This window comes from Erythrolamprus reginae, chromosome 5, assembly GCF_031021105.1.
Source record: "Erythrolamprus reginae isolate rEryReg1 chromosome 5, rEryReg1.hap1, whole genome shotgun sequence".
Classification (NCBI taxonomy): Eukaryota; Metazoa; Chordata; class Lepidosauria; order Squamata; family Dipsadidae; genus Erythrolamprus; species Erythrolamprus reginae.
In genome coordinates, this window is record NC_091954.1 from 76,028,187 (window position 1) to 76,050,737 (window position 22,551).

The window sequence follows — 22,551 nt, forward strand, 5'->3', positions numbered from 1 at the left end:
TATGAAAAAATTGTAGGCTGAATTTTTTGTTGGAACAAGAACTACATTATCCTTTGAATGGGATTTTGGGCTATAGACATAACATCCCCACTGATTCGCAAGATAATTTGAAGGAAAAATACCCAAAAATTAATCAAATACAAATTCTTTCACAATTATTTACATATATATGTCTCATATAGAGAAGAGGAAAAAGCAGAAAACAGGAAGAAATAGTGGTAATTTGTTGCTGGCAGTTATGGTAAGTTACGCATCTATATGTAAGGCAGGGTTTTCCAATCTTGGCAACTTTAAGATATGTGGGCTTCAACTCCCAGTATGGCTGATCTAAGGCAATCTACTACCAATTGCAAAAGCAAGCATTTTGATTTATATTCATAATATAAAAGCAATGATAAAAGTAAATGAAATTCAGTAGTCTGATTCTATATATTTCCTATATTATTATATTATTGTCATTATTGTTGATAATGATATCATTATGAGATTTTTATCACACATTTTTATATATATTTGATCAACTCAAGGTGACAAACATATCTAATGCTTCCTATTAACTTTACACTCTATTCTATCTAAATGCATTCATTTATAAATTTCATTTGCATAAATAAATTCATCCAGGTAGTCAGGCACCCATTGATATTGATGTGCATGACACATCAATTCAGTCCTGCATGTTTATTTGACCTTAATTGCAATTTATTTGACCTTAATTGCAATTAATCCTTAATTAATCCTCTATGGCCCTCACAATAGGGCATTTAACAACACAGAATGACTGTTTAACTTACAATATAGATCTATGACAATGAGAGAAATTTTTTAAGACTGGTGTGTGGAACAGGCAGAATACATGATCACATTTTAGAACAGTCAGTTTTAATTCTTAATCAAATGGGTAAGATAATACAAGTCCTTTGAGCATTCAAACTAGGTCATAATCTCTAACCTCCTCAGTCTGTTCCCTTTCTCAATCATATCTCCTTAGCCTGCAATAAACCTGCTTCCGTTGGCACCAAATACAATAATTAAGTGTCAAAGGGGATTTTGAGTTAAACCCTCAAATCAACAGATTCTTCCTGGGACCCAGATAAAAATTAAAAACTGCAGGCTGGTCCTTTTGTTCTCTTCTGCTTAGCAATGTTTTATGTTTATGTTGTTTATCATTTCCCATTCAAAACCTATACCAAGGTGTAGTTGAAATTAAACAATAAGCATTAGGAAAGGATTCTTTGAAAGGAATACCATTTTATTGCTCTATTTCTCAGCTCCAGGTTATCTTTTATCACTGTATTATTTGCTCCCAAGTATTAACATTTGACTGAGGATATTTCATACATCACCAAAAGGGGACCTTGGAGAATATAGTACAATTGTATCCTTTATGCTTATAATGTGCATATCAGAAAGGCACATTACAGGAAATCAGAAATGATAGCCACATTATTGTGAGCATCCGATAGGTATGACTGCATTAAAGAAACCCAGATTGCTGCTTATATTAATTAAATTTGAAGAAGAGCCTGAAAAGAAGGCCATATTACATTTTATCTCATGTAACATTTTTCATAGGAAATCACAAATGCAATTCCACATCAAATATTTATTAATACATTTGTTCAAATTTCACTATTTACTATTCAACCATACCCTATGCCATACCATAAAGATATTTATCTATTCAAAAGCATACCATAGTTTGATGAACATTCCCTCTATCTAGGAATAGCTATTTTCCTCAGAAGATGGCCTGAACATATAACATTAAAGTCATTTTACCTAATGAATGCATGCCTTTGTAACAATTGATGAAAGACTATTATTTCATGCATCTAATAGTACATGCTTCATCAACTTTCTGCTGGTTAATATCTTGGGCTAGAACTGCCACAATTAGAAGTCATACTATAGTATACCTTTCATGCTGGCTAGAAATTATGAGAAATTTGACAAATTTGACAAATGTGAAGGTCCCAGTTTGGGCAACATCATAATACCATGTGAACTGCTCTTAGCCTTATTTTCCATTTACGCAGAAAAGTAGCCTCTCATCCAGCAGTGCAAATCCTTTTTGCTCTGTTTAGTTAATCAATCCATAACTATTTTCTTCTTCTCTGTTTTTGTCTGCCTTTCTTCAACAACAGAGTTTGACGTTACTTTCCCTTTAAATATTCTGTATTTTTTCTTTTGACTATAAAGCAGGTTTGTCTGAAAGAAGCGTGGAATATTCCCTTGATATACAAAGAGGGCTAACAGCATTCCTGTAGGGGGGAAAACAAGAACAGGATTTTTTTATCTATTTACTGAGATTTATGTCAAAAAAGTATATTTCTTTCTTTTGAGGCAACAAGGAGTAGGACTCATGACCAGTAGATGGCATAGGTCAGTGTTTCCCAACCTTGGCCACTTGAAGATATCTGGACTTCAACTCCCAGAATTCCCCAGCAGCATTCGCTGGCTGGGGAATTCTGAGAGTTGAAGTCCAAATATCTTCAAGTGGCCAACGTTGGGAAACACTGGCACAGGTTATCTTTAGAAAAGTGACATGCTGAATGATGAACCAGAAGATAACTTAACCTAGTCTGCTGCTCACACAATGAAAGATACTATCCTAGCGTCATTGCTGAAATAAGGTTCAGGGGCCAGCTCAGTTTGTTTCTACACACAGAGTGGAAAGGAGAGTATTTTTTCCACAGACAGTAATGTGTTTTAAGTCAGCCTTGGGAGAAATATAAAACTATTCAGCAGGTTCTAACCAGGGAAGGCATATTTTTTTACTTATGCAAACTAATACAGTCCCCAACACAAATTCTGCTGAAACCGATTTATTGGAAAGAAAAAGCTGGTTTTTAAAAAATCTGCATGGTTGACCAGGCTTCAAGTATTTTTCTCACACTGGAGCAAAAGAAGAACAAGCCTACAAAAGCTCAGGAAGGAAAAATGGATTTTTGTTCTGCCATTTCCACTTTAAAAAAAAAAAATCTGTACGTGTTGCTTTGGTTGTATGTTTGAAAGTCTTCCTTTAACAATATTTTAATAATTAAGAAGCAACAGTATTCAAAAAGATTATGTAAACAGAATATTACTACTATTTAATTAGCATGTTTCTGCATAGCAATGAAAAATAATGTGACAGTGACTAGGAAATGGAGAAATGGAAAGATGGGCAGAATAGATCAATCTATGAGTGAATGAGTGTGTGCCCAATTGCATCGGATGCAGAATAAGCACATGGACCACAGAGCTGGGTCACTTTATTTATTTAAATCTGGACCTGCATAGGAAGCCAATGGGGCAGAACTTCCATTCCAAACATCCTTGGGCAACTAAGGGTGAAAGCTCCTTGCTGAGCAAGGGAAGGTCGCCCTTGACCTTGGCTTTGAACTTGACCTTCCCTTGCCATCTGCAACGCCCAAGGTGTGTGGGACAGCTCACCCAGTTTGTGGGCTTCCGGCGAGTGAGCCCCAAGGGCACCCCATCCCCAATACTCTGGGTGGATTCTGCCCAGAGCTTCTGGTGAGGGGGAGCCCATGACCTTCCAAAAGGTGCTCCAAAGGAGATCACACAGTTGCTATTAGCCCCTTTTTCCGCCTCATACCGCCATCCTGGTAACCAAGGGAATTTGAGCCAATTAACCCATTCCTGAGAGCAACTATTGCTAAGCACCCCCTAAATTCTCTCATCCCCTGACCCAGAGTGGAGTAGGCGAAAAAATGTCCATAACTTAAACTGCTGTATGGCTGCCAAAAATTCCTACTCGGCCTGTACAGTGGTACCTCAGTTCTCGACCACTTCGTTCCAGAAGTGTGGTCGAGAACCGATTTGGTCAAGTACCGAATTAATTTATCCCATAGGAAATAATAGAAATGGATTTAATTGGTTCCCAGCCCCTGTTGACTCGCTGGGAACCAATTAAATCTATTTTCTTTATTTCCTATGGGATAAAAATCTGAGGAGCTCTACCGCTCCAAGTTGTAGGAAGGGTGGGGGTGACTGCAATACCGGCAGCTTCAGGGAGTTCCTTTCCTCAGTGCTTCATCTTGTTACCTGTAGGCAGCTGCATCAACTTTCTCCTTCCCGGTGGTGACGGAGCCAGCTTCCCTTCGAGGAGCAGCAGCGCCGGGAACGTCACGTAATGAAGGGAAGCCTCTGGAGCGGCGGCAACTGCTGAGATGGCTCCGGCGGCTTCCCTTCATCATGTGACGTTCCCGGCGCTGCTGCTCCTGGAAGGGAAGCCGCCGCCGTCGCTGCCATCGCCGCCGGGAAGGAGATAGTTGGTGCAGCTGCCTGCAGGTAACAAGACAAAGTACTGAGGAAAGGAGCCCCCTGAAACTGCCAGTATTGCAGCCGTCCCCACCCTTCCTGCAGCTTGCAACGGTTAGACTAAAGAGACTGGGAGGCTGTTAAGCGGGCGGCCAGAATGGGCGTGTCGGATTCCAACTCCCATTCAGTCTTACCCCGTCCATTCAGATCTTGTGGCAGCTGCTTTGCCAAGTCGCCCTGGGACTCATTGGACTCAGCCCCCACCCCATGTTGCAGAGAGGAGGTGTAATATGCAGGAGGCATAGACATCAGCCATTTTGGATAATAAACAAAATTTTCTGTGGCTGTGCGGTATCCGAATTTTTGTTTGGATACCAAAGCAAATTTTTGCCAAAAATTTTGTTCAGTATCTCAAATGTACGAAAACCAAGGCGTTCGAGAACCGAGGTACCACTGTATTTGATTTGAATATTACAGTTCCTTCAAATGAATTCAAATATTCAGTTGCGAGAACTGTTGCAACTCCTGAAGTCTTTGAAAAGAGCCTCACCTGATACGGGTGCCAGCCAATAAACTTGAATATACTCCATTAAACTGTTTCCTGAGCAGGAAAAGGTCATAGCAGAGGCCAAGGCAGGGTTAAAAAAGGCACCTGTGACAGGTGCAGCTGCAGCAGAAGAAAAGCAAACAGTTTAATCCATCTATTCTTCTTTGTCTGGTGTATGCAGAAACATGTGCCACATTTAATCAGATTCAATAAGTTCAAATTGGAACAAATGTTAAAAGATAGGAGAAATCCGCTATAACCACCGAATAGTTCTTTCTTTTGGGTGTTTTTTGGAAAGGAACAGCATCTGGGAGCAGTGTGTCAATCTAGAGAATCATTTTTCAACCTCAACAACTTTAAAATATATCAACTCAACTTCCAGAATTACCCCATAAAAATTCCAGCAATGGAAGTCCACACATCTTAAAATTGCCAAGGTTGAGAAGCACTACCTAGGTGTGAGAGATTTTAACGCCTCTGCTCTTATTTGGGATTCCCATTTTACTTCTAAGTCTGAACCACCACCTGGCAAAAATTCAACAATACAATGGATACTCACATACACTCCCCTCAAGAGCAACATCCCAATACTCAGTTGATTAGCACAAATGCCATCTTATTTCGCATATCTACCAGGAAAGTGGTTAGAAACAAATGCTTATGACTGTATACATTAAAATTGAATTAGAAGTTTAACAAAATATTTTCAGTAGCTGGAAACCAACCTTTTAATCTATATTTAGCAAAGCAGCCAACCTTAAAAACAAATATAATTCAAATGTTATGTGAAATAAAATAATCCTCTAAGAACTATCTCACCTGTCTTGTTTTCTTAATTCAATAATGTGTTATATGTTAAACAATTAAGACTCACTTCCATCTTGTTCAGTCATAAAAATGCCATATTGCACACATGCAAAAATTTACAGCAACAATCATTTTCCAGGGGCAATATATAATTATAAGAGACATGAGCCACTTGGTGTCAGGTGCAAGTATCCAGAAAGAGGAGCACTATATGTTTATTACATGCTACCTGTACACAAGAATCTCATCTACTAATAATCCAGCCAAATTGGCACTAGATAAGGCTCATCTTTCATTTAAGACAGTTACAGACATTTCTTAATTATTCCAGCTATCATATAACATCTTTGCTTAAGAAGTATATTCCCAAATCATGGTGTATGTCTAAAAAGATTCCATCATCCATTAATAGAGATTGGAAACATACCTGCCCATACCAGTCTAGGTCCCTACACCGGTCGCCTAAGATCGTAATCAAGAATTTAAGATTATGCTATTGTTTTTTATCTCAGTGTATTGAGTACATTGTGTCAGTATACTGTCTGTACCATCCTCCACTGCCGATTGTGTGTGTGAAGGTGTTTGACCCTAGTTAAACATCCTATTGTACTCTAGTGTTCTAGCCTATGAAATCACAGCTCTGCTTTTGAAAATCAGCAATATGGAAGTAGATGTTTACTTCCATATTGCTGATTCATCCATACCTTGCAATTGCTGATCATTATTAATACATTTTTAATGTATTATTAATTGGATTGCTTATTACTGTTTTCTTTATATGCTGTGAGCCGCCCCGAGTCCTCGGAGAGGGGCGGCATACAAATGCAATTAAATCTTAAATCTTATTATTTATTCAATTTGCAATATGTTTAGTGCCATGAATATTTAGATCATCCTTGTCAATCTGCTGCCTTATAGAAATGCTAAAGCTTCAGTTCCCAGAATTTACTTCAGGAGAGGCAGTAACCATCGTCACTGGAGGGCATCATTTTGGGGAAAGTTGGACCAAAAACAACCAAACAAGAGAGTCTAAATGGAAGGACAAGGTAGCTCTGAGAATCAGTGGCAAAAGATCCAAGAAGAGATGGATAATTATAATAGAGGGATGAGAAGTCTGATCTGAAAATTTAATCAAAAAAATGTAATATAGAATTGAATAAATGCAGAATATTCAGTTCTAGTTACCAAAGAATTTAACCTTTTAAGGCAGATATGGACTACAGCAATGCAAATAGAAAAACTAGATGACAAAAAAGTTATACAGTGATCTCTCGGTTAGCGCGGGGGTTACGTTCCAAGACCTCCCGCGCTAACCGATTTCTGCGTTATATTGGATGCGGAAGTAAAACTACCATCTGCGCATGTGCGCCATTTTTTTCATGGCCGCACATGCGCAGATGGTGGAGTTTGCGTGTGGGCGGCGGGGAAGACCAAGGGAAGATTCCTTCAGCCGCCCAACAGCTGATCTGCTCCGCAGCGCGGAAGCAGCGAGGAGCCGAAGATGGGGTAAAGGCAAAGGGGAAACCCCATCTTCGGCTCCTCGCTGCTGCCGCGCTGCGGAGCGGATCAGGTGTTGGGCGGCTGAAGGAACCTTCCCTTGGTCTTCCCGCTTGCCGCTTGCCAGTCCACACACGCCCCCCTGGATGAGCCGGCCACAGGGGCGAGGGGTGGGGATGAAGGGGCAGGACTTCCCGGGCGGAAGGCATGCTCGGCTCTGCCGCTCCAGCCGCTTTCGGCCGAGCCTCCCCGGCCAAGCAGCCAGGGAAGTCGAGCCAGGCGTGGCGGCGGCAGCGCTGCTTCTCCGGTCGCCCGGTCCTCTCCTGCCTCCTGCGCCGATGTTCCCCGCTGCGACGGAAGGCAGTCGCTTGGCTAGGGAGGCTCGGCCGAAAGCGGCTGGAGCGGCAGAGCCGAGCACGCCTTCCGCCCGGGAAGTCCTGCCCCTTCATCCCCACCCCTCGCCCCTGTGGTCGGCGGGGATGAAAGGGCAGGACTCCCTGGCCTGGCTGGCAGCGGAAGATGTAACGGAGCCCACGGGGGATTCGCCTTCCTCCCACCCGCAGCCGAGACTGATTGTGGGCTCCTTCGCAACCTCGGAGAGCTTCCGGGGCATGAAAGCTCACGAAAACCAGGAAGCTCTCCGAGGTTGCGAAGGAGCCCACGATCAGTCGGCTGCCGGCGGGAGGAAAGCGAATGCCACGGGGCTGGGCTCGGCTCCCCCCTCGGCTCCCCCCCTTACCAGCCCCGCCGCGGAAGGCTCCATTCTGTTCCCTGCCGGCCCGATTGAGCGGCCGGCGGTCTCCATTCAGGGAACAGAATAAAAAAAAATTTATTTTTTAATATTTTATTTAAAAAAATTTATTTTTTAATATTTTATTTTTTTAAATAATATTTTTTGAAAAACCGCGTTGCAGCGTTTCGCGCTAATCGAGAACGCGCAAGTCGAGGGACCACTGTACTAAACTTGAAAGCAGAATTGTCACAGCTGGCAGCTTTTAGCAGCCAGGAGATGATTCAATTTTTGCTGCTCTTCGGTAACAATGTCAAATATATTGAAAATCGATAAACTGAACAAAAAAGTAATTATTTAATGCTTTGATCCTATAAGACTCTTACTATCTGTTTTTAACTGAACTGGATCACTATTCTGGCTTCTGTGTTTTGTTTTTCCATAAGGATAGAAGGCCTAAAGCAGCAATACCTTTTCAATAAGAGGATAATTTGGAAGAATATACTTTTTTCACTAAGGTCATTATAGTAAAGGAGAAACATCTTTCAGCTGTGGCGAGGGGGGCGTTTGCCCAGGTTCGCCTGGTGCACCAGTTGCGGCCCTATTTGGACCGAGAGTCACTGCTCACAGTCACTCATGCCCTCATCACCTTGAGGCTCAACTACTGTAATGCTCTCTACATGGGGCTACCATTGAAAAGTGTTCAGAAACTTCAGATCGTGCAGAATGCAGCTGCGAGAGCTATCATGGGCTTTCCCAAAAATGCCCATGTAACACCAACACTCCGCAGTCTGCATTGGTTGCCGATCAGTTTCCGGTCACAATTCAAAGTGTTGGTCATCACCTATAAAGCCCTTCATGGCACCGGACCAGGGTATCTACGAGACCGCCTTCTGCCGCATGAATCCCAGTGACCGGTTAGGTCCCACAGAGTGGGCCTTCTCCGGGTCCCGTCAAGAAAACAATGTCGCTTGGCGGGGCCCAGAGGAAAAGCCTTCTCTGTGGCGGCCCTGGCCCTCTGGAATCAACTCCCCCCGGAGATTACAATTGCCCCCACCCTCCTTGCCTTTCGTAAGCTCCTTAAAACCCACCTCTGCCGTCAGGCATGGGGGAACTGAGATATTCTTTCCCCCTAAGCCTTTATAATTTATGCATGGTATGTTTGTTTGTTTGTATGGATGTTTAGTTTTACAATAAGGGTTTTTTAGTTGTTTTTAGTATTGGATTTACATGATGTTTTTTATTACTGTTGTTAGCCGCCCCGAGTCTATGGAGAGGGGTGGCATACAAATCCAATAAATAAATAAAATAGTAAAACAAAATTCTAATTTCTAGTGAATATTTGTTTCCATTTTTATCACTTTCATCAAGTACAAAAGGCAGGTTATAATAATCATGTTGTTGTAAATAGAATATAAGTATTGAAACATACTTAAGTGCATGCCATAGGTGTGTAGAAACACTGCAAGTATTAAACAGTTGTTCTAGTTTCTCAATGTACATGAAGGCAAGATTGGATAGAAATCCTTACCTGTATAGGTCAAGGCAGTGATACTAAGCGCCACAATAGGAACTCTGTACATTGCAGAACAGGTGTGAAGCTTGAGAATAATTAACTGGAAAAGAAAGGAACCCATGGCTTCTACAAAAATGCCCTGGGAGATAGAGGTATTGAGAGATGAGCTGCAATCCTGGGCAATTAAGTTCTGGATCATATGGAAGTGAGTAAATTCCTTAGCCCAATACTTCTTGGTAAAAGAACAAGCTGCTTCCATTCCTAGAAACTGAGCGAAAATTTTAACAATGCTGCCTGCAAAAGAACAATCCAAAGCTAGAAATTCCCGAAGTGAGGCTACAGGGTTGGCAACAGTTCCATCAAAAGAGGCACCATGAGCTAAGAAGATTACAAATAAGAGGGTTAGGCTCACATCTGGGCCAAAGCCACCACCCCACGGGCCGAGCTCCCTTAGCATCTTCAATTCAAGGTAGCAAGCACATATCTGGAAGGAACTGGCTAATTCACCAGTCAGACAAAAATACACCTTAGATGGAAAAATTCTCTTGAAGAATCGCCTAGCAAATTCACAAAGAGTTACCACCGAGAAGAAAAAAATGATTGAGACATTCAGTCCAGACATTGTGAGAAATAGAACGGAGAGGTAGTATGTTCTAGTTCAAAAAAAAAATCTCCACTGCATGAAAGAGGGGAGGAAAAACTAATAGCCTTCCCTTAAAAGCATATTTAAGCAAACGTGGCATAGTTTGATAGGTACCAGATTAATAGGATCAAATAAATGTCTGGGAAAACGAACGCATTTAACACCATGAAGAAAATGGCTCAGATAGAATGTTGCTCTCTTATCACTTCGCAACTGCTCTAACCAGAATTTCGCCTTCTTTTCCAGTAAACTCCACTTAAGCCTTTTTCCATCCCTAGAAACCCTGTCTAAGCCTTTTCCTCTAAGAAAAAATATTAATAAACTGCAGCTTGGAATTGGTTCAGAATCTAGTGAAACCAGCAGGTGACTTCACAGGCAAAGCAGTTGAAATTCTTGAATTCAAATTAATTATCTTTCAATAACTGTCTAGAGAGAAATGGTTTTCCTACTGTTGTCAATTGCCTTCAGGTCAATGTTGCTTCACAGCAGCCCTCTAGACTAGTGTTTCCCAACCTTGGCAACTTGGAGATATCTGGACTTCAACTCCCAGAATTCCCCAGCCAGCATTCGTTGGCTGGGGAATTCTGGGAGTTGAAGTCCAAATATCTTCAAGTTGTCAAGGTTGGGAAACACTACTCTAGACCAGTGATGGCGAACCTATGGCACAGGTGCCACAGGTGACACGTGGAGCCATATCTGATGGCTCGCAAGCCATTGCCCTAGCTCAGCTCCAATGTGCATGTGTGTGCCGGCCAGCTGATTTTTGGCTTGCATAGAGGCTCTGGGAAGCTGTTTTTTGCTTCCAGAGAGCCTTTAGGGGGATGGGAGAGGTTGTTTTTACCCTCTCCCAGTTACAGGGAAGCCTTTGGAAGGGTGAAACACAAGCCTACTGGGCCCTCCAGAAGTTGGGAAACAGGCTATTTCCAGCCTCCAGAGAGCCTCCGGTGGGTGGGTGTAGCTGTTTTCTCCATCCCCAGGCATTGAATTATGAGTGTGGGCACTTGGACATGCGCGATAGCACACGCCCACGCTCTTTTGGCACCTGAGGTAAAAATGTTTCGCCATCACTGCTCTAAACCGTTGTCTGGAAAAGTGTTCAATCTTCAGTTAATAATTAACCATTGATACCCATGGTTATTTTTGTTCCAATCAAGACATTTCAAGTGTTTCCTTCCACATTTTCCCCCCAACTTTATCAAGCGTTTTTCCGTTCCATTAAAAATGTCCTTTCTTATTTTTATTAACTTGAAGACCATGGAGACTTCTGATGTGTTTGCTTGATTGCGCAATTGATTGCACAATGGGAGCTTTAGCAGGGGTTCAGATCACACATAGAGAAAAGCTATCCATGGATGCTAGTTTAAAGCCTCATTGCTATGATGGAGGGGAAATTCCATATTGATTTTATGTATTGTTAAGAGTTCCATGCCACCCATCTCCCTAAGAAGACTCTGGGTAGTTTACATATTCTTTGCTTGTCACTGCCTTGACTTCTCTAGAATATTTGAACTTGCTTCAGAACATCATTGAACATAGTCTTATCTTTCTTCACATAAATGATATATTGTGGGTTTTCAAGGCATTGCAACCATCATAAATGAGTCAGTTGCCAAGTGTCTTGACTTTGGTCCCCTGACCATGGAGATGCTACAACAAATGTGTGAAAAAATGGTCATAAGTCATTTTTTTCAGTACTTTGTAACTTCTGTCACTAAAGAAACCATTGTAACCTGTAATTCTACGGCCTTAAGTTAATAAGCAGTTTGGGAAGTAATGTCAATTTCACATAATACAGGTGAAAAACTATCCAGTGTCTTTTTGTTTTGTATCTATATTTTTTACGCTTTAAATGCCTTCCTGTCTAAGTTACTGAGCTTCTCAAGGTGTAGGTATTAGGGTACAATTAATGACATTAATACTGGTCCCAACCAGATTTGTAACATAATTGGTTTTATTACAAAAAAACCCTAAGTGTAGTAAATCTAAGATGTCCCACTGGCAGTTCTTTCAAAAGGCAAGGCATAAGCAGGTCCAGAATCATCTAAAAGATTAAAGTAATAGGCAGTAATAGTTCACTGGTGTAGAAAAATACTGAATTAACATTCAATTACTGCTGTCGGTTATTACGGTAGTTCATATTTATGATCAACAAATTCATTTGTATTTTTCACTCTTCTAATATATAGCTCTTTTTCTAGAAGAATTAAGCAAAGAACTGTCCAGGGGAAAAACCCTAATCATTAGCACCAATATGTTTCAGCTGGTTTGCTGTCATGGAAGCTTTGATGAGAAATGATAATTACATTGCAAATACGCTCCACCGAATCACCAAAACCATACACAAGTAAACACAAATGTTCTCTGATTGATGTATTATTTAATCAAGGTGTTGGGTAAAAATAAAGATTTGTCAATCATTTTAAAAATGTTTATTTCTAGCCCTGAAAGAATCATTAAACATAAACAATACAGTAGTTAATATTGTGGTAACATTAAATAACAGAATGAGATTAAATTATACAAAATTTGAAGACAATTAAAAAAATTAAAAGCTTGCATTATTTCCATTTTCCTCTGACAAAAGAAAGGAACAAATAAAGAAACCATTAATTCCAGCTACAAAAACAAATTCTTCAACACCTAATTGATTCCAACTCCAACAGAAAAGTGAATTGACTCCAAACTATTCCAGAGTATGCATATGATGACCACTTAAGTTAACTGAATGTAATTTCAAGTGATGAATGACTCCAAGCCAACTCAAACATGCTAAGGGGGAGGGAGGATAATAAGAGCTCATCATACCAAATAAGCTTGCTTTAATGAAATGTTTTCTCATTACAGTATCATACCATCAAACATACATGGCAATCTTGCCTAAGATCCAAGTGCCGATTCAATTATTTGATGGAAGTGATGAGTTCTGTTTATGAACTCATACATTCATGAACTTTTGTTACCCCAGTTTTAATTATACATAAAGTTATCCAATTAAAATCTCCCCTTTCTTCAGCAATCTCCACAAAACAATATTTTGATTTAGGAAATTGCAGGTATTGTGTGCTTTAAAATGGACAGTTTTAAATTTTAATCTGGCTCAATGTTTTAAGTAGACCAAAACTAATTATGTTTCAGAAATATGTACCTCAAGACTGAATGAAGCAGCCAATATTTATTCATTTTATTTCTGAAAATCTGATTAATGTAGATTTCTACTTCCGAGTCTGAAACAAGTAACGTATATTCAATCAAAAGTATACAAATTACAAACAAAACATTGTTGTTTTGTTTATCTAATGAAATGTTCCCATCAATTCATTTCTATCTTTTTTAATGAAAAACGGGCAGAAAAATTAATTATATAATGTAATGAACATTACATTCCAAAAATATAAAATAAACACAATTTTGAGTCCTTGGATACCTTTCAAGAAAAGTGATAAGTGTACAATGTATTTCAACTCCTGTGTTAATTCAATTGTAAGAAACTTTGAGCGACTTGGAAAACATCAACATTATCTACTATAATCCATTTTATTAAGGTGACAATAAATGTTAAGAATTTTAAGTATTCATAAGAGAACTACTTTTTCATACTATTAAAAAACCACTAAAACATACATATCCACAGAAGCTTTCATTTCTACATATTCCATTGCCAGCAACAGACAAAGACGCAATAAAAGATTAAATTAACTGTAATTTTTAATGTCTTAAAAAATTTATCAATATAAGATCAAAATTATTTTAACTTCTGTATTAACATTGAAAACCATTTTTAAAAGAAGGAACTGGACTTAAAAATACATCTCAGACTAGGACATCACACCTGCTTGGACCAAACCAAAGCACATTCAAAATATTCTGAAATAAATAGACTGGTTTGTTACACAATTTTCAGAGTAATACTTCTGACAAGATATGGATGTACAAATGTGGCATTGATTTAGTTGAATTAATAAGGCATTGCTGGTAACAATCAGAAAGCAAAAAAGTTTCAAGGTGAAAAAGAATTAGAGCCCTTTGTACTACTGTGGATCAAAACCTAGAATATGGCTAGCAGCCATTTCGCAATACCTTCATCATGATCTCCTTATATGAATATTGTTCACAAATAGAAAAAGGGTTTAGCACTGAACATGAGAAAAGCTACAAGAGGCAGCCTCTAAATTAGGACTTTAAGAAGCTCTCCCAAAAATTCTATCTAGGAATGCAAGAAAGCTGGAGCACCAAATTAAATATCTTACATTATTATTTGGCACATTATCATTCAGAAATGTTCTATCAAAGTCACAAAAAAATACAGTGATTTTAAATTTGAGCAATGTGAAAATCTTGCTCCCTTTAATGTAAGATATTGGCTTACTTTATTAAGCTAATCAGTTTCTTTTATCATGAGAGGCACTTTATCTTGTTTTTCTCCTAAATAGTAAAGTTTTTCAAGAGAAAGAATACTAAGATAAAGTTTCCTAGTCATTCTCAAGACAATTGCAATAATTTTGAACCTAAATTATTCCCTCTCCCATTTCGATCTATATAAAATAGCACTTCTGGTGTTCTGAGGCTTTAGTCATCTGAATCATATAAAAATCTTGGATCTTTTGCAAATCCTTCTGAGTCTTAGTAGAAACAGTATGAATATATATATGTATAAAGAAAGAAACCTCTAGTACTTAGTCCTGACAATTTCAAATTTGTTTTGGAGAAAAAATGTACAACATATACAAAATGTATTTAATACAAAGGAAGGTAATTTTAAAAATCAGAAGGCACCAGCATGTAGCCCACAGCCCAAGTCAGAACATAGATAAAGCACTTAGCTATAAAACAACACATTTTCCAAGACATCCCTTTAAAAGGTTAGCAATCAGCCTTTACGGGCAAGGAACAAATGGAAGACTATTCATAGGAGTGGGTTTTTCTCCTCAAACTCAAAGGATGGTTTCATTACTGAAAAGAAAATACTTTTCCCATTATCCAACAGGCATTTGTCCTCCAACATTCAGAGGCATCTTTCCCTTATTTTACAAAGTCCATGCACAAATTTCTACATCCAGTTGTGCTGAGCTGTCTTCATTCCACTCTGTCTTCTGTTCATTGTTTCAAAACTGTTATTGAATTATTACAGTCCCCCGGTATCTAGATGGTTAACATAAGAAGGGTTATACCTAACGGCATATTAAAAGGAAAAGGAGGAACTTTCACATTTCTATCTGTCTTAAGTAACTCAAATGTTCCCATGCTTTGAATTACTGCCTAGCAAAGGAAACCTCCGGTGAAAAAAGGTCAGCAGATTACAGTAATACCTCCCTCTAAAAGCTTGAATCGATTGTTCAAGTATTGCAAATGTTCAAATCAGAGCACAGATGGGGATTTGTACAGCAAAGTCACTGAGAAACAACTCATTGGCATAGCAAAATATTGAGTTGTTTACAGAAGTGGTAAAAAGGCCAGTGATTTAGTTTACAACTTCTTCAAGACTTGCAGAAAAGTTCACAATTATCACCCTTTTTCTTCTCTTGTATCTTAGAGCTGAGGTGAATTTTTTCCCTTCTGCATATTTTCAACATCTCTAACAAGAGCAACAACGTGTATATTATAGGAAGATTTCAACAAAAAACAAAGCAGACAAACAAACAAAACCAGGAATGATGGAAGACCGCTTTTTAAATTGCTAGCGATTACTCTTCATGGCCTCTTTGGCAGCTAGAATCAATGGTGTCAAACTTGACAAAGGCTTTGCCACTTTCAAGAAAGGATGCTAATGGAAAGAAAAACAGGAAATTTTAATGGATAGGTATTTTAAAATATCATTTCAAAACAAACACCTTGAAAACAATCCAGAAATGAAATTATACACAAACACAGTACCTTTGGGAAGTTTCAGTACTCAAAACATTAAAGTCACAGAAATAACTCCACAGATGACTATTACAATGAAGGAAGAATGTTCTTCCACCATTTATCAGAATATGTAAATAATTATGATTATAACTCCCTTACTATGCTATGAATAGAGATAAGATGAAATTAAGTCAAGTAAATCATGGCTCTTAATTTCAAAACTTTGTTAAACTTTGTTAAATGGCACTAACAATATTTTTCTTGAAGGGAACAAAACCTTCAAATTCTTCCTGCTTAAGGAATTCCACTGAAGTAACTGCTGAAGACACACTTCTATATACAATAGTGTAGTTGTCTTCCTTTCCCCCCTTCATGACAATTTTCCTGTATTAGCAATGTGAACCCTGCCATCTGTATGTTAGACAGACTTTTAATTTCAGTTTAAGCTGAAATGAAAAAGGAACAAGTGGAGGTATGGAGCACCCTGACACAATTACAAAATCTTACATACTTAAGTCAGAATGGTGGGGATTCTGCAGTATGCCAAGAGATGAGAAAGGGTAATTGACTGTTTTCCACTGGTTTACTATATGGCATTGTAGAGGCACAGACAGCTCCTCTCTTTCCAGAAGAGTACATATTGATGCACACAAGAGGAATAGAAAGATTCTATCTAGCTACCCAAGAATTTTTAAAAGGCAGCAATTGTTCCCAATATATCACACTGGAAAATTTCTCAGATCTTCTCCTTATTGAAATGTACAGTAATACCTCGTCTTACGAACCTAATTGGTTCCAGGGGGAGGTTCGTACGACGAAAAGTTCCTCCTGAACTCAAACGCCAAACCCGAACTTCCGGGTTCGGCGTTCGGGAGGCCGCCGAGAAGCCCCCCCGGCTGTTTTAAAAGGTGACAGCCGGGCGGCGGGGCTTCCCAACGGCCTCCCGAACCCGAACTTTTGCCGAACTTCCGGGTTCGGCATTCGGGAGGCTGCTGGGAAGCCCCCCCCCCCCCCCCCGGCTGTTTTAAAAGGTGACAGCCGGGCGGCGGGGCTTCCCAGCGGCCTCCTGAACCCGAACTTTTGCCGAACTTCCAGGTTCGGCATTCGGGAGGCCGCTGGGAAGCCCCGCCGCCCGGCTGTCACCTTTTAAAACAGCCGGGGGGGCTTCTCGGAGGCCTCCCGAACACCGAACCCGGAAGTTCGGGTTTGGCGTTCAAGTTCAGGAGGACGCTGGGAAGCCCCCCGGCTGTTTCAAAAAGCGACAGCTGGGCGGCGGGGCTTCTCAGCGGCGGCGGCGGGTTCGTAAGAAGAAAAAAGTTCGTAAGAAGAGGCAAAAATTTTCTGAACCCCGGGTTCATATCTCGGGTTGTTCGTAAGACGAGGGGTTCGTATCATGAGGTACCACTGTATTTTATTTGTATTTAACATTATTCTTTATTTACAACACTTCAGTTTCTTTACCTGTAGTAGTTCTTTGGCTGACCCTCTTTTCTCTACATCCATTTCCAAACAACTATTTAAAAAGTCACGGAATATTGAAGTCAGTTTCTCTGGGCTCTGCAGCTCCGGGGTGCCATTAGTTGCTATTAAATATAATGCCTGTAAAGAAAAAAAAACCCTTCAGCATTAATAAATCAAAAGCTGATAAATACTTTTTGTTCACATACAATTTGAAGAGATATGAATATTGTTCAGTCTTGGTGGTAGTCTTCTATGCAGCAGTCTCCAACCATGGCCACTTTAAGACTTGTGGACTTCAATCCCCAGAATACCTCAGCCACCTATACTATGCTGGCTGGGGAATTTTGGAAGTTGGTCCACAAGTCTTGAGTGGCCAAGGCTGGAGGCCCCTGTTCTATGGTGTATTTCCCGTGTTTAGTGTATTTCAGAAAATCCTGGTTTTCTTAAAAGCTGAATAGAAATATCAAAAAAGGAAAAATTAAAACAAGAGTGACAGATACCCATCCTGGTGATCATCATTATTTCAATGAGAAACGTTTTACTTTTTATTTCGCTCACAATGTGTCTCACATTGTATATATGCTATTGAAAAAATCTACAATAATAAATACCACTCTGTTGTGTACAATTGAGGCTTGTGATGAATTCCGCTGTTTCTTTTCTTCGTCACCATTGGTTTCTTAGTGGGCCTATTTGGAGGTTACCCAGTACCCTGGAATACCACAACTCTTTCATTCATTCACTCATTACATTCTTTTACACGTCCAGAGTATATTCCCCTTGGTTCTTTTTTTTTTTTTTAACAAATGTGACATACAAGACAAAGGAAAAAAACATACATAAAAACATATATATACAACATTTGGGAAATGAAAGTTTCCCCACTATTTTTTTTGGATATTTGATCAGAGAATTACACTTCTTTTACATAATATTAATTTTTGAATTCTTTTATTTGACGTGTTGCTTTGCATGAATTTTTATTTGTTTATTTCTTTTAGCCAATCATAAAATTTTGCCCATGTTTTATAGTAATCTGATTCTTCTTTTTCATTTAATCTTTTGGATAGCCTGTCCATCTCCGCACAGTCTAGTATTTTTTTAATTATTTTGTTTTCTTCCGGTATTTTATCTGTTTTCCACTGTTGGGCATATACTATTCTGGCAGCTGTTAGTATATGTATAACTAGGTATCTATCTTTCTATTTTTTTATTAAAAATACCCAATAGATATAATTCTGGGGGGGGGGGGGGTTCGATTTCTTCATTTGCTATTTCTTTTAACCAATTTGTTATTTTATTCCAATTTTTTTTTGCCTGTGTGCATGTCCACCATTGGTGGTAGAACGTGCCTCTTTCTTTTTTACACTTCCAACATATTGGATAGGTTTTTGGGAACATTTTTGCAAGTCTTTCTGGCGATAGGTGCCACCTGTAGAACATTTTTAATTGGTTTTCCTTGAATGCGGTTAATCTTGTCATCTGCCAATTGTTAATCCATAATTTTTCCCATTTTTCTAGTTCAATTGGCTCCCCTTGGTTCTTTTAAATAGATTAGTCTGAGCCTATGATATGTTGTGATATTTATTTTTATTTGAGAGTTACCTGCTGCAACCACTTTGTGTGTAATGGAAATGTAGGGATGTAAGCTATAGTATTAGCTCTGTCCTCATCAGTAATCTTTGATAGCATGACATAATAACAAGCAATCTATAACTTTCTCTAAAAATTGTCAACCCATCTCCACAATCAACTTAATCAGGAAACAGAAAACAAGAAATGAATGGGTAATTACACTTAATTTTCTGCATCAATCAATCCCATTCATGAAAGAACACTCTCTTAAAGGATAGTGAGAGGCATCAGAAAATAATAGTTCTACACCCATATTCTGCAAGTTTTTCAGTTTTTAAAAATATATATATTTTAGCAAAGTTCATATAATTTGACTGATATGTGCTATAAAATAGAATGTGTTTTTGGAGAGTGGCTGAAATTTATTTAGTTTGTGTTAAGACTATAATACTAAATGTTTTTTAGTACTAAAGTTTTAATAGGCAAACTTTCTCCTGACAAAAGATCATACAGCTTTTTAAAGAAATGTTTATTTTTGCTGCATTATGGTATAGATTTGTTATAGTACTTACCCTCAAAGGGTTTTCATTGAGATAGGGAGGTTCACCTTCAACCATTTCAATAGCCATAATACCTAGAGACCAGATATCCACCTTAGGGCCATAAGCTTTCCGTGTGACCACTTCAGGAGCCATCCAATATGGTGTTCCAACCATTGTACTGCGTTTGCTTTGCTCTGGAGTTATCTGAGCACAAAACCCAAAGTCAGCTGCAGAGGAAAAAGAAGGCGGGGGGGGGGGGGAGGAGAGCAAACATGACTTAAATGTATCACTGAAATCATCTTTGACATCTTGATCACTCCAATTGTCCTGAAGAAAGAGATACAGTAATACCTCGTCTTACGAACTTAATTGGTTCCCGGAGGAGGTTCGTAAGGCGAAACGTTTTTAAGACGAAGCATTGTTTTCCATAGGAAACAATGTAAAATGAATTAATGCGTGCAAGAAAAAAAATATGCCGCCGCCCAGCTTTTACCTTTTGAAACAGCCGGGCGCTTCTCAGCGTTCTCCCAATGCCGAACCTGGAAGTTTGGCAAAACTTTGGGTTCGGGTGGCCGCCGAGAAGCCCCGCCGCCTGGCTGTCACCTTTTGAAACAGCTGGGGGGCTTTTCGTCGTCCTCCCAAACCCAAACGCCAAATCCAAACTTTTGCCGAACTTCCGGGTTCGGTGTTCGGGAGGCCGCCGAGAAGCCCCACTGCCCGGCTGTCGCCTTTTGAAACAGCCAGGGGCCTTCTCGGCATTCTCCCGAACGCCGAACCCGGAGGTTCGGCAAAAGTTCAGGGTTAGCATTCGGGTTCAGGAGGACGCTGAGAAGCCCCGCCGCCCAGCTGGTAGCTTTTCAAAAGAGCCACAGAGCTGTCGGGCCGGTCGGGAGGCTCGAAAGGAGGTGGGGAATTCCAATAGGGAATTCCATGGGCAGAGCTTTGACGTCACAAAGACGTCCTTCCTGGCCGGCCGAAACGTGGACTCCAGGAAAGACTTTGGTGACTTTCTTTAGATATGAAATAAGCAAATTTTGAATCCCCCCCCCCCCAAAAAATAGGTTATTCTTGCCAAGCAGATTTGATCAAGCTATTGTTTTATCCATAGGAAAAAAGAACATTATAACATTATGTTTCAGGTGAAAATGGAAAAGGACGGATCTGTATGCAATTGAGAAGCAACATCACAAAAGAGAAAGTATAAAAGTGGTGACGATGTTAATAAGCAATACATATTCCAACACAATATATTTTTTTTTGTTCATTAATGTTTGGGGACACATCTGTTTTAATCATGACTTAATCTATATATCACCCAGAAAATAGAATGAAAAGCATTTTTTGGTTAATTAAATGGAATGGTATGGTCCCTAAATAATTCCTTTTTTTAAAAAAAAAAAAGGCAGCACAGAGAACAGAGAAACCCTGCATGCTTCAGTCTTTCAAATAGCACTACAATCGTTTGAATTACAAATTTTGTCTCAGATGCATCAATATAAAATATTAAAAATGTTCAGAATTATTATCATTGGAAACGCACCATCCATAATCACACCAACAGATAGTCTAAATTTCTCTCTTCAATTTAAATTTCTGAGTCAAAATTATATATTTTATTCTTATTTTATTTTATAAAAATAAGACTGGTAGGTTTTAAATACTGCTTTTGCTTGTTAATATTGCAATGCATTTGTTAAAATGACTGTGCTCAACACAAAACCTGTTCAGCTTTGTACTTCCTTGTTTTTGAAGCATTGGGTGACATCGTAAAATAGGAAGGGACGAAAATGTCCAGAGGACATTGGCTGGCTGAATAACTTCATTGTTAGGCTAATCAAGGTTGCCACCTACTGGCTTAAAAATGAAAACGTAATGGTGATATGCAGTATTACTTTTATAATGTGAATGCTGGAGCTATCATGTACTTACTCAGCTTAACTGAACCATCCATTCCCAAAAGCACATTGTCACTTTTAATATCTCTGTGAATCACCTGGTTGGCATGTAGGAATTCCAGTGCCTGCAAACACTGTATGGAGATAATTGAAAGGTTTATTGTCTAAACAAATTCAAAATTTATATTTGGCTAATTGAGCTATCTCAATAACTAAACTAGATTTAAATACAGGGTAGTCCTCACTTAAAGGATGTAACTGACACTGGAAACTTCATTGCTAAGTAATATGGTCATAAAGTGAAATAGCATCACATCAGACTTATAGCAGTTCCATTTCAGCCATTAGCAATTATATTCATATATTCATTGAGATATCACTGCAACTTCAAATTTGACTGCCAGTTTCCCCATTTGCTTTGCTTGTCAGAAGCCAGCTGTGAAGCTTGCAAATGTTGCAATAAATGCAATCCTATGACCATGGAGAGACTGCAGTGGTTGCAACTTCAAAGGGTTGCTTCAAAGGGTTGCGCAGTCATTAATCGAAGATTACTTGTACGCTCCAGAGCCTTGAAGTATTTCACATTTACTTAACCAAAGAGAAAAAAAATGTTTTCAAAAATTCTTAGATAATATCTTAGAAATTAAATTTGAAATGAAACCACAATTCTTTTTTCTAGGTATTATTGCAGAACATTGAAATAAAAAATACAGTTATCTTATTGGGAACTTAAACAGAGAATATGCAGTAATGGCAAAGTTAACACAATATATACAGAAGTTTAACTGCATTTAAGCAGGAATGGCTTCCCTATATAATATACAATATATCATGCAGTAGAGGAAATACCAACATTTAGAATACTGTATTCTATTTATATAGTAATAAATCTAATTTATAATAATATATGTATTTTAGAATCCATAAATACTGTTAGTTGGAGTATAAAATTGGAAGTCAGAAACCAAATACTTGTCTGTACTATTTTTTTCCTCGATATTTTTTTTTTTAGTTTTTAGCATTTAGAAATAGCAATAAGTGAAATTTTGGCACTAAGCTCAAATATTTATATTCTTTTCCATCCCATAAAATATCAATTTACTTTGTCTGATGTGATCAATCTTTTATGAACATTATACATTGATTACATAACATTGGTACATTTATTAATATATCATTTAAAATTTGTTTTAAATAAATACATTTCACTTAATTGCAGAAGTACTTT

The 22,551-nt window shown here is 38.9% G+C and overlaps 2 protein-coding genes across 5 annotated transcripts in view; both read right to left on the reverse strand.

Annotated features, from left to right (window-relative positions):
• Positions 1-1,446: 1,446 nt before the first annotated feature.
• On the reverse strand, positions 1,447-9,985 carry LOC139168608 (aquaporin-12-like). Its single transcript, XM_070754233.1, has 4 exons — positions 9,379-9,985; positions 4,817-4,933; positions 2,108-2,264; positions 1,447-1,525 (listed from the first exon to the last, which is right to left on the reverse strand). Exons 1-4 carry the CDS (start codon positions 9,983-9,985, stop codon positions 1,447-1,449), a joined length of 960 nt encoding a protein of 319 aa, XP_070610334.1.
• Positions 9,986-12,420: 2,435 nt separating this feature from the next.
• The window catches only part of PAK2 (p21 (RAC1) activated kinase 2), a 47,444-nt gene continuing 37,313 nt past the window's right edge, over positions 12,421-22,551 (reverse strand). For all 4 annotated transcript variants that reach the window (XM_070753180.1, XM_070753182.1, XM_070753181.1 and 1 more), the window contains exons 12-15: positions 21,358-21,457; positions 19,459-19,655; positions 17,312-17,449; positions 12,421-15,767 (exon numbers count right to left, since the gene is read on the reverse strand). In XM_070753180.1, coding sequence (XP_070609281.1) covers positions 15,681-15,767; positions 17,312-17,449; positions 19,459-19,655; positions 21,358-21,457 — 522 coding nt within the window. In that variant the 3' untranslated portion in view covers positions 12,421-15,680. The remainder of the gene's footprint in view (positions 15,768-17,311; positions 17,450-19,458; positions 19,656-21,357; positions 21,458-22,551) is intronic.